The 12,736-nt window shown below is 34.8% G+C and overlaps 1 protein-coding gene across 1 annotated transcript in view; it reads left to right on the forward strand.

Annotated features, from left to right (window-relative positions):
- The first annotated feature begins 4,635 nt into the window (after positions 1 to 4,635).
- The window catches only part of LOC130219030 (uncharacterized), a 50,015-nt gene continuing 41,914 nt past the window's right edge, over positions 4,636 to 12,736 (forward strand). The window contains 6 exon segments of the mRNA XM_056451301.1: positions 4,636 to 4,646; positions 7,844 to 7,922; positions 9,137 to 9,158; positions 10,807 to 10,870; positions 10,953 to 11,055; positions 12,703 to 12,731. Of these exon segments, the coding sequence (XP_056307276.1) occupies positions 4,636 to 4,646; positions 7,844 to 7,922; positions 9,137 to 9,158; positions 10,807 to 10,870; positions 10,953 to 11,055; positions 12,703 to 12,731 (308 nt within the window).

Here is a 12,736-nt window from a genome sequence, read left to right on the forward strand (position 1 = left end):
CAGATGTTGCTGATTTTGGACTTTATGGAGAGAAACAGAGGGGGATGGGGGTTTGTAGTCTGCCAGCATTTCCTCTGCCTGAGTTCCACTGAGTGAGCAAGAGGAGGGGGAAGAGATTTGAGGCGTAGTCGTACTGTCATCGTGACCTACATTAGCGCACCCCCTACTACTTTCTCCCCCCTCGTATTTGTCTTCCTGTGGGACTTTGTTTTCCTCGCTGCACTTCCAGTTTTGTTTTTGAGAGCCATTTCTGGCCTCGGATTGAGTCCGTCAGTGCCTTTCAAGGCTGAATCTGTGCCTTAATAGTGCAGACCATCACCACTGTGGTGGAAATGTACTTTATTTTCACTTTTTGCTGCATTCGCACGAATCTGAGAGAAAAAAGCAAATGTTTGCTCTTGTGGCCTTTCGTGTTTTAAACCTGTGTCATTTTTGTTTGTATTTCGTGTGTCAATATGAATGTGCTTTTTGTAGTGCCAATGAAAAACTCACCTTTGAATATTGATGTGTTGATTTGCATTGTTTTGTATTAACAATCGAGTAAATCATGCAGGGCATGTATTGCTTTCGTTCACAGATATTATCTGGTATATAGCTTGCTCACAATAAAATGGAGTATACGGATGTAAGCATGCCTTTAATTTTGAACTTCCTCTGCTGATTCTGCACTTCCTTTGTTTGAGCACAATAACACTTTTAATTATATGAGGTGCGTTTTTATTCTAAGCATATCAGTTACCTTATGGTGGTGTTGGGTAAAAGATTTCTTCCTGCTATTGTGCAGAAAATGCCAAGTGCAGTCGATCACCCATTGATTCAATTCCAAAGTCTTTCCACTTGAAGAAAGAACATAAAATGCCCACAAATCCTATGTACTTTATGTATATACAGTTGAAGTCAGAATTATTAGCCCCCCTGTTTATTTTTCCCCCAATTTCTGTTTAACAGAGAGAAGGTTTTTTTTCCCCACATTTCTAAACATAATAGTTTTAATAACTGATTTCTTTTATCTTTGCCATGATGACAGCACATAATATTTTACTAGACATTTTTCAAAACACTTCTGTACAGCCTAAAGTGACATTTAAAGGCTTAATTAGGTTAATTAGGTTAACTAGGCAGGTTAGGGTAATTAGGCAAGTTATTGTTTAATGATGGTTTGTTCTGTTGACAGTCGAAAAAAAATGTGCTTAAAGGGATAACAATTTTGACCTTAAAATGGTTCATAAAAAATTAAAAACTGCTTTTATTCTAGCCGAAATAAAACAAATAAGACTTTCCCCAGAAGAAAAAATATTATCAGACATACTGTGAAAATTTACTTGCTCTGTTAAACATTATTTGGGAAATATTTAAAAAAGAAAAATATATATAATCATAGTCTATAATTAATTTTTCATGCAGAGATACTCATGCTTGAATTGTTGCATCTTTTAAACGAAATTTACATATAATAGTTTATAACCAAACTTCAGTCTTGTTCTCTGTATTATTTTTAAGTTAAACTTTCACAAAGCTGCTGCTTAAGATACCATTTAAGACTACACTTGCTAATTAGCCTGCTAACTAAATGTATATCATTTGCAAATGTATATTTTTTTGTACTATGTCTTTGCTTGATTTGGCATAAAACCGCTATCTTATTTACACTTTTGTAAACTAGTCTAGCACATGTTAGCTTGTTTGACAGTTTTCTACTTCATACCCTTTGTAAATGTTCAAATATGTTTTAAACATAATACTTTTTGTTTGAGGTGTCACAATATCTACACTAGTTAACCATTTTGTATACTTTCTTAGTAGGGATGATCCGATCTGGATTTTTGCAGCCGAGTACTGATTCCTTGTCATGGTGATCGACCGATACCGAGTACTGATTCTAATGCTTCAAGCTTTAGGATGCATAAAGCACATTTTCCCTCTAAAAATTATACTTAAGTGGAGATCTCGCCTTACCTAAGCGAATAAATTAAGGATGTTGCATATAATCCCTTAAACACATCTCTTTTTACCATGTGAACATGTCATGGCCTGAAGCAGCTTTACAGAAAATAACACCACAGATATAAAAATGGGTAAGAACTAAAAATTGCTCCGCTCATGTCACAGCAGCTCAAAACATGGTAAATACAATGGTTGCACTTGCAACAAAGAGAGCATCAGTCACGCGAGTCGCACCAACAGACTGTATAGACAGAGATCGCACCGCATCTGTATATATTTTAGCTGTCGTGACGCGAGCGCATTGATCGCTAGCGCCCCCACGCATCATTTACACGGTCCATACGGCCCATAGGGTTCATACGGTCATGAAAAACCTGGAAAAGTCATGGAATTTTGACATGGCATTTTCCAGGCCTGGAAAAGTTTTGGAAAAACAGAAAAACCAACAATGTTTAGGTGAAGTCATGGAAATTAGTTTTAACAAATATCTGTATTGGATTAGGGCTGCACGATATTTGAAAAATCTGACATTACGATATTTTGTATTTCTGTGATTTACAGTATATTGCGATGTCAATACAATTTTACCAGATGATTTAACAGGTTTATGTGTATTGATTGTGGGGGGTTTTGTAGAGGAGTGAATCTCGAATAATATATAACATAAATTACAAGCATAGATAAATAAAATATAATCAACATTGCATAGTCTTCATTGTACATTATTTAATATTTATTAAAGTTACAAACAATTACTTGTGGTCGGTAGTTTTAAACTTTGAAATTCTGAACTGTTCACACAGTCACAGGCCTTAAAGGGACAGTTTACTCACACTAAAATGTACTCACTATTTACTTACACTTCACTTGTTTAAAACGTATAGGAGTTATTAAATTGTCTTCTTTTTGTGTTCTTTTTTAAAAAAAGAATGTTTGAAACAAGTGAAGGGTGTAATGAAAATGGTAAGTAATTTTGGGGTGAATTATCTCTTTAAAAATGCATGCAGATGATAAACTTTTACATTATTTAACTCTATATTAAACTATAATCCCAATTTAACATTGCATGTCCTGCGATGTGACTATTGCGGATTCACACATTGCAGTATCGATGCTGAAACGATATATTGTGCAGCCCTAACTTGAATATAGTTTGGTTGTCTTTACTTCTTTTCTGTCCTTGGCCAAAAACATGCTTTCACATTATTAATGCTGTTTAAGCATTATCAAAATCAATTTTACATAGATATAAAAACAAATGTAAACAAAATAGATTGTTCTATGATATGTTGTAATAAATTTGAACATGCACTGTTTTACTTTTCATTTACCATGTATATGTAGACATTACAGGAATCAATAGGTCATGAAAATTTACTTGAAAGTTCTGGAAAAGTCATGGAATTTTAGTAGTAAAAATGTGTATGAACCCTGTATACAGGAGCGCATGTGCGTCTTCCTCTGCTTGTAAACTCATGAACAAATACCAGCAATCGGTTCATGAGATTGGCCAAATTGGCGAGTACCAATCGAGTCATTAAACGTGATTATCAGCCGATACCGATCTTCGGCCGATCGACCAGGGCATCCCTATTGCTAAGCATTCTATTAACCAGTCTGTTAGCTTAGCTTGTACACAAAATGTATATGTTTATACAACATGTTAACATTGTTATGATTATCAGTGATCTAGCGGCTGCAGATTGCTAACGGACTACAAATCCGCCAGTTGTGTGTGTATGGTGCATGACTGGATCTTGTAGTCCATAAATGGTGGATTTGTAGTCCATTAGTGATCTGCAGCTGCTAGATCACTGATAATCATAACAAACATGCTGTTAACCATTTAAACCTTCAAAATATCTGACTGTACACACTTCAAAAAATTTCAGTAATACTGGAATACTTTTGTGTAATGAGGCATTACAAATCACACAGCTTTTCTTTCAGAAATTAGCGTAGCTATGCTGCTAGCCAATTACTGTTTTTTTATATACATAGAGTTTTTGTTTGATCAGGCAATGCGAAAAGTTAGGTTTAGGGTTACCTACTAATTCAGTAAACCAGCTTAGCATTTTACTAGCCAATTAGCCTGCTAGCATAGACTATATATTTTGCACATATTATTATTATTGACTTTTTTAATGCGCTAAATATGTTTCTATTCAAATGACTACTCAGCAGGGTTTTCATTAAATTAGCTTCACATATTGCTAGTCAGTTAGCCTATACTCTTTGCAAAATGTCCATTGTACATTTTTATATGAATTATTACCAAACATTTGTTTGTTGATTCTCCCCCTAGTGTCGCAATTGGATTATTGGCTGGACTCATCCAAAAAAGATGCATTTTTAAAATTAGATGGTGTAATTCCAACATCTACCAGCAGTGGCTCACTGGATCGGCAGCCATTTTGGCTCTTTTTACTTGACATCACACCTGTCAAATGAGGGAAATGCATAATCACCCCCAACATGCTCAAACATACCATATTTCTCTGCTTGTATTCAGAATTTACTTTGAACACCACAATCAGTTATAAAAACCAGAGCAAGCCAGTTACACCCTTTCTCATTTTAATTCCCAAACAAACTCATGGGACCTCCTCTCTTCACTCTCTCCAGCAATATCCTGTTAGAGGATTAGATTAACTCTCTTCTGCGCTTCCTCCAATCAAATTCGAGGACGCAATGGCGACATGGTAGAAGGTGCTGAAAGATGCACTCTTCAGGAACTTACCTGAGATCAGTTTATAGTTTACCTGAAAACGGCTGCGGTTTGTGTGTGTAAGGCATCAGCTTGCCCTTGATCAGTTGCGTCGGGCCTTCGCTGGTTCAGAGCTTATCCTACCTTTATCCCATTATTGGATCTGCTGCCGTTTAGCTGCTCAGACCGGGCATAGCCATAGCATTGGCTTTTGAAAGCAACAAGTTAGATGCGGTCAATCTCAAAAGTCAATGAATCAATGTAAACTGTCCTACATTTTATGGGAGCTGAGTACAGAGTTCAGGTGCTAGAAACAGAAAGGGAGTTTAAGTTAATTAATTCAGCATGTAGCGTGAATTAGCGTTCTTTCTGCTGATTCCTTCTTGTTAGCTCTGATTAGTTAATTACATCAAACCCAAATCTTACCAGCTGTTGGCAAAACTTTGTTTTCTGTATGATACATATTTCTGTCTGAAGCTTAGCTAAAGATTTAATCTCACTGCGGGGAACTGACGACGTAGGCTATCCTGCAATGTGTTTAAATCCCATCTAACACCACAGTTAAGTTAGCCCTCATACTGGAACTGAGATAATGAACTTTCTATATCATGTGTAGTTCACATGGACCTACTTCCTGGTTATTATTATTAGCTATATATGCTAATTCGAACTAGTTCGTAAATCAGGCCAGTAAGCAAAGCAAGCTAATATAAAATGTCAACTTTTACTTGGAAAAAATTACATACTTTATTAGAGGAAAAACTCTTAAGCATATAGCCTACAAACAAATTCAAAACTGAAACTTTACTATTTCAGAATGTAACCATTTTTCTTGACATTAACTGTACCATTCATTGTATCTTGTTAACAGTTTCCATTGTTTTTTAGTATAATCTTCTGAGTGGTAGCACTGTCCTTCAAGATTTAATCCTGTTAGGCCAGTCCTGCCTCAATCCTAATCCTAACAGATTGCTGAAGTCCGCTCTGAATGGTGTCAATCCTCACGGAATGCCCAGCCACTGCTAAACATTCAGGTAAGAAATTTGTTTGTTATAATACTTGTTTACCCTGTCAAATGTTTATAATAAATAAAAGTTGATAAAGCTGCAGCAGTCATTTAAATCCGAAAAGTGTTTTAGGACTTGTATTTGTGTTGTATAGTAATTCTTTCAGCATTACACTAATAAAATTTCCGAAGTTTCTGCAAGTGGACTTGATATACATAATCAAATACTTTACATTATGGCGATTTAGATGGAGGGGACACATGTCAAAATATACATGTGTATCAAAAAGATACAGTTTTTTCAACCTGATTTGACAAATATAATGTACAAAGGAACAACATTTGTGTCAAATAGTAAAGATGTATGCTGTTACAAAATATTTGTCAATTTTGAACTGCTTAATGACTCTTTTCCAAATGATCTACTTGTTACGTAAGCTAAGCCAAGGCCATAAGCATGTCTTGAGTCCTTGCAAATATTTAAAAAATTCCACATCTTATTTATTACAAATTTGTTGAAAATTCAAAACTATTTTTGTCTGGTCACAAGGATTACATGAATCACATAAATTATATCATATTTTCATATGAGTAAAACGTTGAATAGTTTGTATTAGTTACTGACCGTTGTTAAACCTTCTTATTGTAAACCAACATTCATATATTAGGGGCATTCTACCAGAAACGTTCATGATATGTCCCTGAAATAAAAACAAATACAGTGAAAAAAAAGTATTTCATCCCAAAAATCTCTAAAATGGACCGATGGTTGATTTCTGTGAGCTGTTCTGTAAAGGAATATGTCATTAATTTGGTTCTCGGATTTTGTTTCTTTATTAAAAACACTTTACAAATGTACAAACCCTGTCATTGTCCTTGTCCTCAGCCCAATTGAACCTACAGCTTTAATAGTTTTGTTATGATAAAAACAGTTATTTAAAAAAAATCCTTCAGAAATAGCATGTTTAAGTTTGTTTTTAATCAATTAATTTACAATTGTCCCCATGTTTCTGTCAGTCCTGTCACATTTGCCTTAAATTTAACATAAAATGCGTACAAATACACCTTTAAGGCAATGACTTGAAAGTGACATCATTTGACAGAGAAGCTGACAGTGATCAAGGATGTGTTCTATCTTTGAATTGTATAATTTTATGCTTGTTTTGTAGGATTTTTTGAGGGTAACAAGCTTAAGTCAGGTCCTGTCACATTTTTTATAAGTGAAAATGTACGTTTCCGGTAGAATGTCCCATTAAATGTTTCACTAATTTCATCCTATCTGGCTCTGTTTCACTAAAAAGATCCTTTACATTTGTGCTAGAATTTTCACTTTCAATTTGGCCACCTCAATCACTTTGACATTGACCCATTTAGAATATTGAGGCAAGCAAGACACATTAAAACCTTATTGTCATTCTAACAACAGACGTAATTTTGTACCATTTTATGTGCTAACACAGAAAAGTTAGCATCATGCTAACAACACCATGCTACCGTTTTTTTTTCTGAAAACCTTATTATTATTTTTAAATAACCGAACGGGTACCTAAATCTAGTGTTAGGGCAATGTTAGTTTTTTGCTGGGCCTGGAGTGTTCATTTTGCTTTATAACACAAGCACAGATTGAATCCATTCACCACTAGCTAATCAATGCTAATCATAAATGGCTTCCATAACAGACCTTAAGTATCCTTCAAAACATCCCCGTACCAGTGTGACATTTGCTTCCAAACATGCCTGACAATTTTACAGCAAGCAGCCATGAGAACTAATCCAAAACCTATGTTCATTGTTCTCCAACATGCTTATCAAACTTTTGTTTGCTAAAGGATGTGGCAAAAAATGACATCATTCTATTTCTGAATCTGTTGTGGGGTTTCCCTGGAAACATGCCCTCAAACTTGGACAAACAACTTCGACTTCATTGGGCTTTCCCAAATATGAAATATTAGCAACAAGAGCCTTTAAATATTGTCGACTCAAGCAAATAAGACTAGCATTAGCACTGAGGCAGGGTCCTGGGTGTTAAGCTAAGCTTGACGAGGATGAAACATAATCAGTTGTCACTCATTTGAGGCTAAGACCTCCATTCTTACTCCATGTTGATTCAAACAATAGGATTTTATTTATCGTTACCAACACTGTATGTGTATTTAAGAGATATTTAAATCCTGTTTTCCTTTCAGGATGTTTAACTGGGTGGCGAAGGTTGTGCCACATGCTCCTAATACACAGGATGATCTGGAGGACGAGGCTATTACATCGGTAAACCCACAAGTTCATTAAAATGCATTCATAATACACACCTCAGTAATATTTGTGACTATTTAATGCTGTGAATAATTTGATTAATGCTAAACCTGTCATGGGTCATGGTGTCTTTGTGGATGATGCAAGTGATCTATCTGATCCCAATCATCACCACATCATTTTCTGTTGTCCTTTAATATTACGCTGCTAACATTTTTGGAGCACTGTTAGCAGGTTCTAAAAAAATCAAGCACTACAGGTTTTTCTAGCATGACAATAGTGTGTTTTAGCACATTATTACCAAACAAACCCAACCTGCGCTCATCATACATACCTGAATGTAATTTTTGACTAAATTTAACAGTGATAATATTCTGATTGATACAAAATGTATCTCAGACTTTGTAAATAAGCTATTGCAAGCAGGTAGTTGAGATAATTCCAATGCTATCTGTTGGCAATTCGTAACTTTTTGATTTAATGGCTAATTTGTATAAAATTGTATGATCTCATTCGTACAATTTAGTATGATTATCCCCTGATGACTTTTGGGTCTAGGAGCGGGGTTTAGTGCCATGTCTTCTTTTAAAAATCTTACATTTTCATACCATAATTTCAACTGAATTTGTACAAATTAGCCACTAAACTGACAAAACATAAAATAGTTACGTTTCCTCATGAGATCAGGCTGGATAATTCATGCTATATTCAGCTATTGTTTTATGTGGGTAATGCTAGCACATTTCATGGAGAAAGATGTTTCTTGCTAGCTTGTTTTGCCCTGTTGCTAAGGTTGCCGTATTACTATGTTTTCAATACTTTTCCAAAAACAAATTACATAGCTAAGGATATTCTAACATGTTGTTGGTATGTTTTTAGTACTACACTATTAGCATCTCCTAGCACGCATAGTTAGCATGATTTAGTAAGCTGCTATGATAGCATGTTAAAATATTTCACTATCCACTAGAATACTGCTATATCGTTTCAGAAAGTTAAAACCCATTAAAATCTGCATGTTTATGACCTACCTTTTCTTAGCTTTCTCTTATACAATGTTAAAAAGTATATTTTGTATTACTCTGATTAAACAAGTGTTTATTCTTTCATAAACCCATATAAGGATCAATCAAATGTGGAAAGAGCACAAATGATTAATGTCCACATAAATCTTCTGATTTATACATTTTCTTAAACTGTGTCTCTTGTTTGTTTTGTTTTTTATAAAGAATGGAAAAACATCAAATCGAGGTACATTTACAGCACTTTTTCATTATTGTAGCAGTATTGTTTTAGAGTTACTGAGATACTACTGTAGTTTTACACTGTAGTTTGAATTAGTTTTTATTTTAATTCATGTACTGTATATTTACATATACAGCTATGAGATGTACAGAACCTTACTAAGCATCTGTTTGAGTAAAATTATTATATATATCTGTTCTATATTTCTGTTCATTTCTTCTGAAACTGAAAATCAGGGTTATTCCACAAAATATTACTTTCTTATTATAATGTTTGCTATTTTAAATGTACTGTCTGTAAGTTTTTGGCTCTTCTAAAGCATAAAAATACCATAATATGTTTGCAAATGTTTAAGAAACATGCTAAGTGAACATTCTTGTTTGTCTGAAAAACCATGCTGAAGTCAGTTTTTCTGCTTTGAAAATGTGCTTTCCGTGCCAGAACGCTGTCTTTGTGTTGGTTCTTTTAACCTGCCCAATGCCAGTTTAGCCAATTATATTTCAGCACCCCGGGTTGCCTTATTTCATTCATCAGCGTATTTCATTTATTCATTCAGAAAGCCTCTCAAAGCATGTTCTCGTGAACGAAATGCGACCTCTGGTGGACAGTAGCACACTCCAAAATGATACAGATTCAGAGTTCCACATGAGGATATTAATTAGCAAATAATATAAATATTACGAGCGAAACATTAGGTGAGCAGGTTACATTGTAACCCCATGTCCTAACAACACGGTACAAGATGAGATTTGCAGTGATGAGCAATTTGGCTGTTTGCACCAGACGACACACGACAGAAATTTAAATACAGCCATTCAGAAGAACAGAATATGCACTCACTCACAAAATGGTACGGTTTATAATCTAACTAATACATATTAAACCACTTTAACACTATTAAATGGACATGCTGAATCACTGATATGTGTTGGTTTTGATTCACAGTTCTAAAGGTCAATTTCAAACGGTTGATTTGATTTTGAAGATCTGAGGTGAACTATCTGCTGTTGCTTTCAGTAGTATGGCAATAAATGTCATCAAACATGGCATTCAAACTCACATTATTAGCATCTAACACTGAATAAAGCACATGAGGTGGCCCTGAGGGGATCACAGTTTATCTTGTTGTCCAGCTACAAGAAAAAGAAGCCGTTTCTAATAAATCAATTCAAGGTGTTGGTTAGAACAAAAACTCCATTTATTATGGAAAATATTCCCTCTCTCGCGTGCCATTGCTTTAATTTAATTCACGATTTCAATCAGCGTTTAGAATCAATGGTCAGACTCGCTCCTCAATCTGGCAACCTGTGCTTGCGTTAGTTTTAATTCAGGAATGTAATACCTAGTTTAACCACTGGGTGTCAAATTTACATACTGCACCTTTAATGTTGTTTCTCACAACATGGCATCTTTTTTTATTAATTTAAACAAAAAAAAAAAAGAATAAAATTACAATAGTAGTTTGTAGAACACAACAAAAATTATGATTTTCCCAAGCACAAAACTATAAATAGAGTAACAAAAAAAATGATAGGTGTGACATATCTTTGGGTTTATGGCTTTACATTTATCTAACAATATTTATCCAGTAATCTAGAATGTAACAATATTATAATAAAAACACTAACCCATAATCTTGCTTATTGTCATGCAGACAAGGTCAACTCATCCAGAACAGGCAGAGAGGATGACCAATCGTCTCAAACCTCACAGGGCAGGTGAGTCTTAACTCGTGTCATCCACAAACACAATCTGTGTATGTTTGAATCTAAATATCGGCAATATCTGTGTGTCTTTCAGTGTCCAGGCTGGTATGTTAAATTGGCTATCCAATGGTTTTGCGAGCGCACTCCCTCAGCCAGCAGGAAGCCCACTTCTCCCAAGAGCCAGTTCTGATGCTAAAGTACAGGATTTTTCATAAGTCATTTTTATTTCATATTATTAAAGCAAGACACTGCAGGTGAACAGGGTCAAAAATCAAGTCATAATGTTCCACAGTTCATTGATTACATTAAAATAATGTAATGAATTACAAGTAACCAGATATTTAAAAAAATATGAAATTCATGCGTTATTTATTTATTTATTTACAAAAGTTAAAACCATAGTAATGTCCTGTCTAAAATAGACAATCTGTATTGTTTAATCAACTATGCCCTCATCACACATCAGATTGAGAAAATACTGCTAACAGCCATAAAATAAATAAAATATTAGAGCAAATTATTAATAAACAACAAATGCCCTGTACAAACCCACAGAATACAGATATAAATAAAGCTGTGAATTTTGTACCTGTACTATATGTTACCCCGCTGGTTCTACACCACCCAACCAGCTCCAAGCTGGGATCGAACCAGCGACTTTCCATATGGGAGTCAGATGCTTTAACAAGGAGGCTTAAGACCATGATCTCTAGAATTTGTCGCTAGAGCACCTTTTAAAGGTCAGAGGAGTGAGGTTTACCTGCACAGCACTTCACTAGCTGACTTTCGTTACACTCACCCCCTAAACCTCACTCCCATCCGGGTCACGGCACCAATGTAACCCTGCCAGTCCTACTCCACCCAACTCGCTCTAAGCTGGGATCAAACTGGCGACTTTCCACATGGGGGTCAGTTGCTCTAACAAAGAGGCTAAAGACTATGGCCTCTATAGCATCTGTCGCTAGAGCACCTTTTAGAGGTCAGAGGAGTGAGGTTTACCTGCACAGGATTTCACTAGCTGGCCTCCGCTACACATACTGTACATGTTCTTATTAGATAGTTTCAATTAATTTGATTGCTAGGATGTCACTAGAATGTTTTGGCAAGTTGTATGTTGTTATCGTATCACAAATTTGCACATTTTAGCATGATTTAGCATGTTGCCAGCACATTTTATATTTCACAATACACACATATTTCTTAAAAGCCATTAAAACATGCAGTTTATAACTCAAAACTGTTAAAGTCCAATTATTTTTAAATAATCTGATGTGTTTATTCTTTATTAAACCATCAGTGATGCAAAATAAGAAATATTAATGTCAACATAATTTCCCGGTTGATTGATTACATTAAGATAAAAAACTAATTTTGAAAAATCTATGTTTAAATATGCCAATGATGCAATATTTAACTAAATATGCCCTATTATCACTCCATAATTGAGAAATACAGTGAACAGACATAAAATATTTGCAATTTCTAGTTTCTTTATATACTTTTAAACAAATTATGTATCCAGAAATCCCTCCGTAAAAACCAACAGAACACAGATGTAAATGAAAATGTGAATTTTGGTTTATGTTAAGATTTATGGCTGAATGCAGGAGAAAATAATACTCATTGTTGAGGAAATGAGTTGCAATTGAAATCTACAGGAAAAAGTGACATTTAAAAGTGAATTTTAGATATTATCCTTTACATTAGTCTGAAAAACACTTTAGGAAAAGCCAAAAATCGACCTCAAAATTGGCAGATGAATGCTAAAATTGTTCTTACCTGCAGTGTCTTGCATTAATGTGCTCTTTTTTGAGTGTTTTGATTTCTTTCATTTGTTTTTTTAGGCGCTGCAGGATGAAGGATCTGGAGAAAAGTAAG

This window comes from Danio aesculapii, chromosome 25 (assembly GCF_903798145.1).
Source record: "Danio aesculapii chromosome 25, fDanAes4.1, whole genome shotgun sequence".
Classification (NCBI taxonomy): domain Eukaryota; kingdom Metazoa; phylum Chordata; class Actinopteri; order Cypriniformes; family Danionidae; genus Danio; species Danio aesculapii.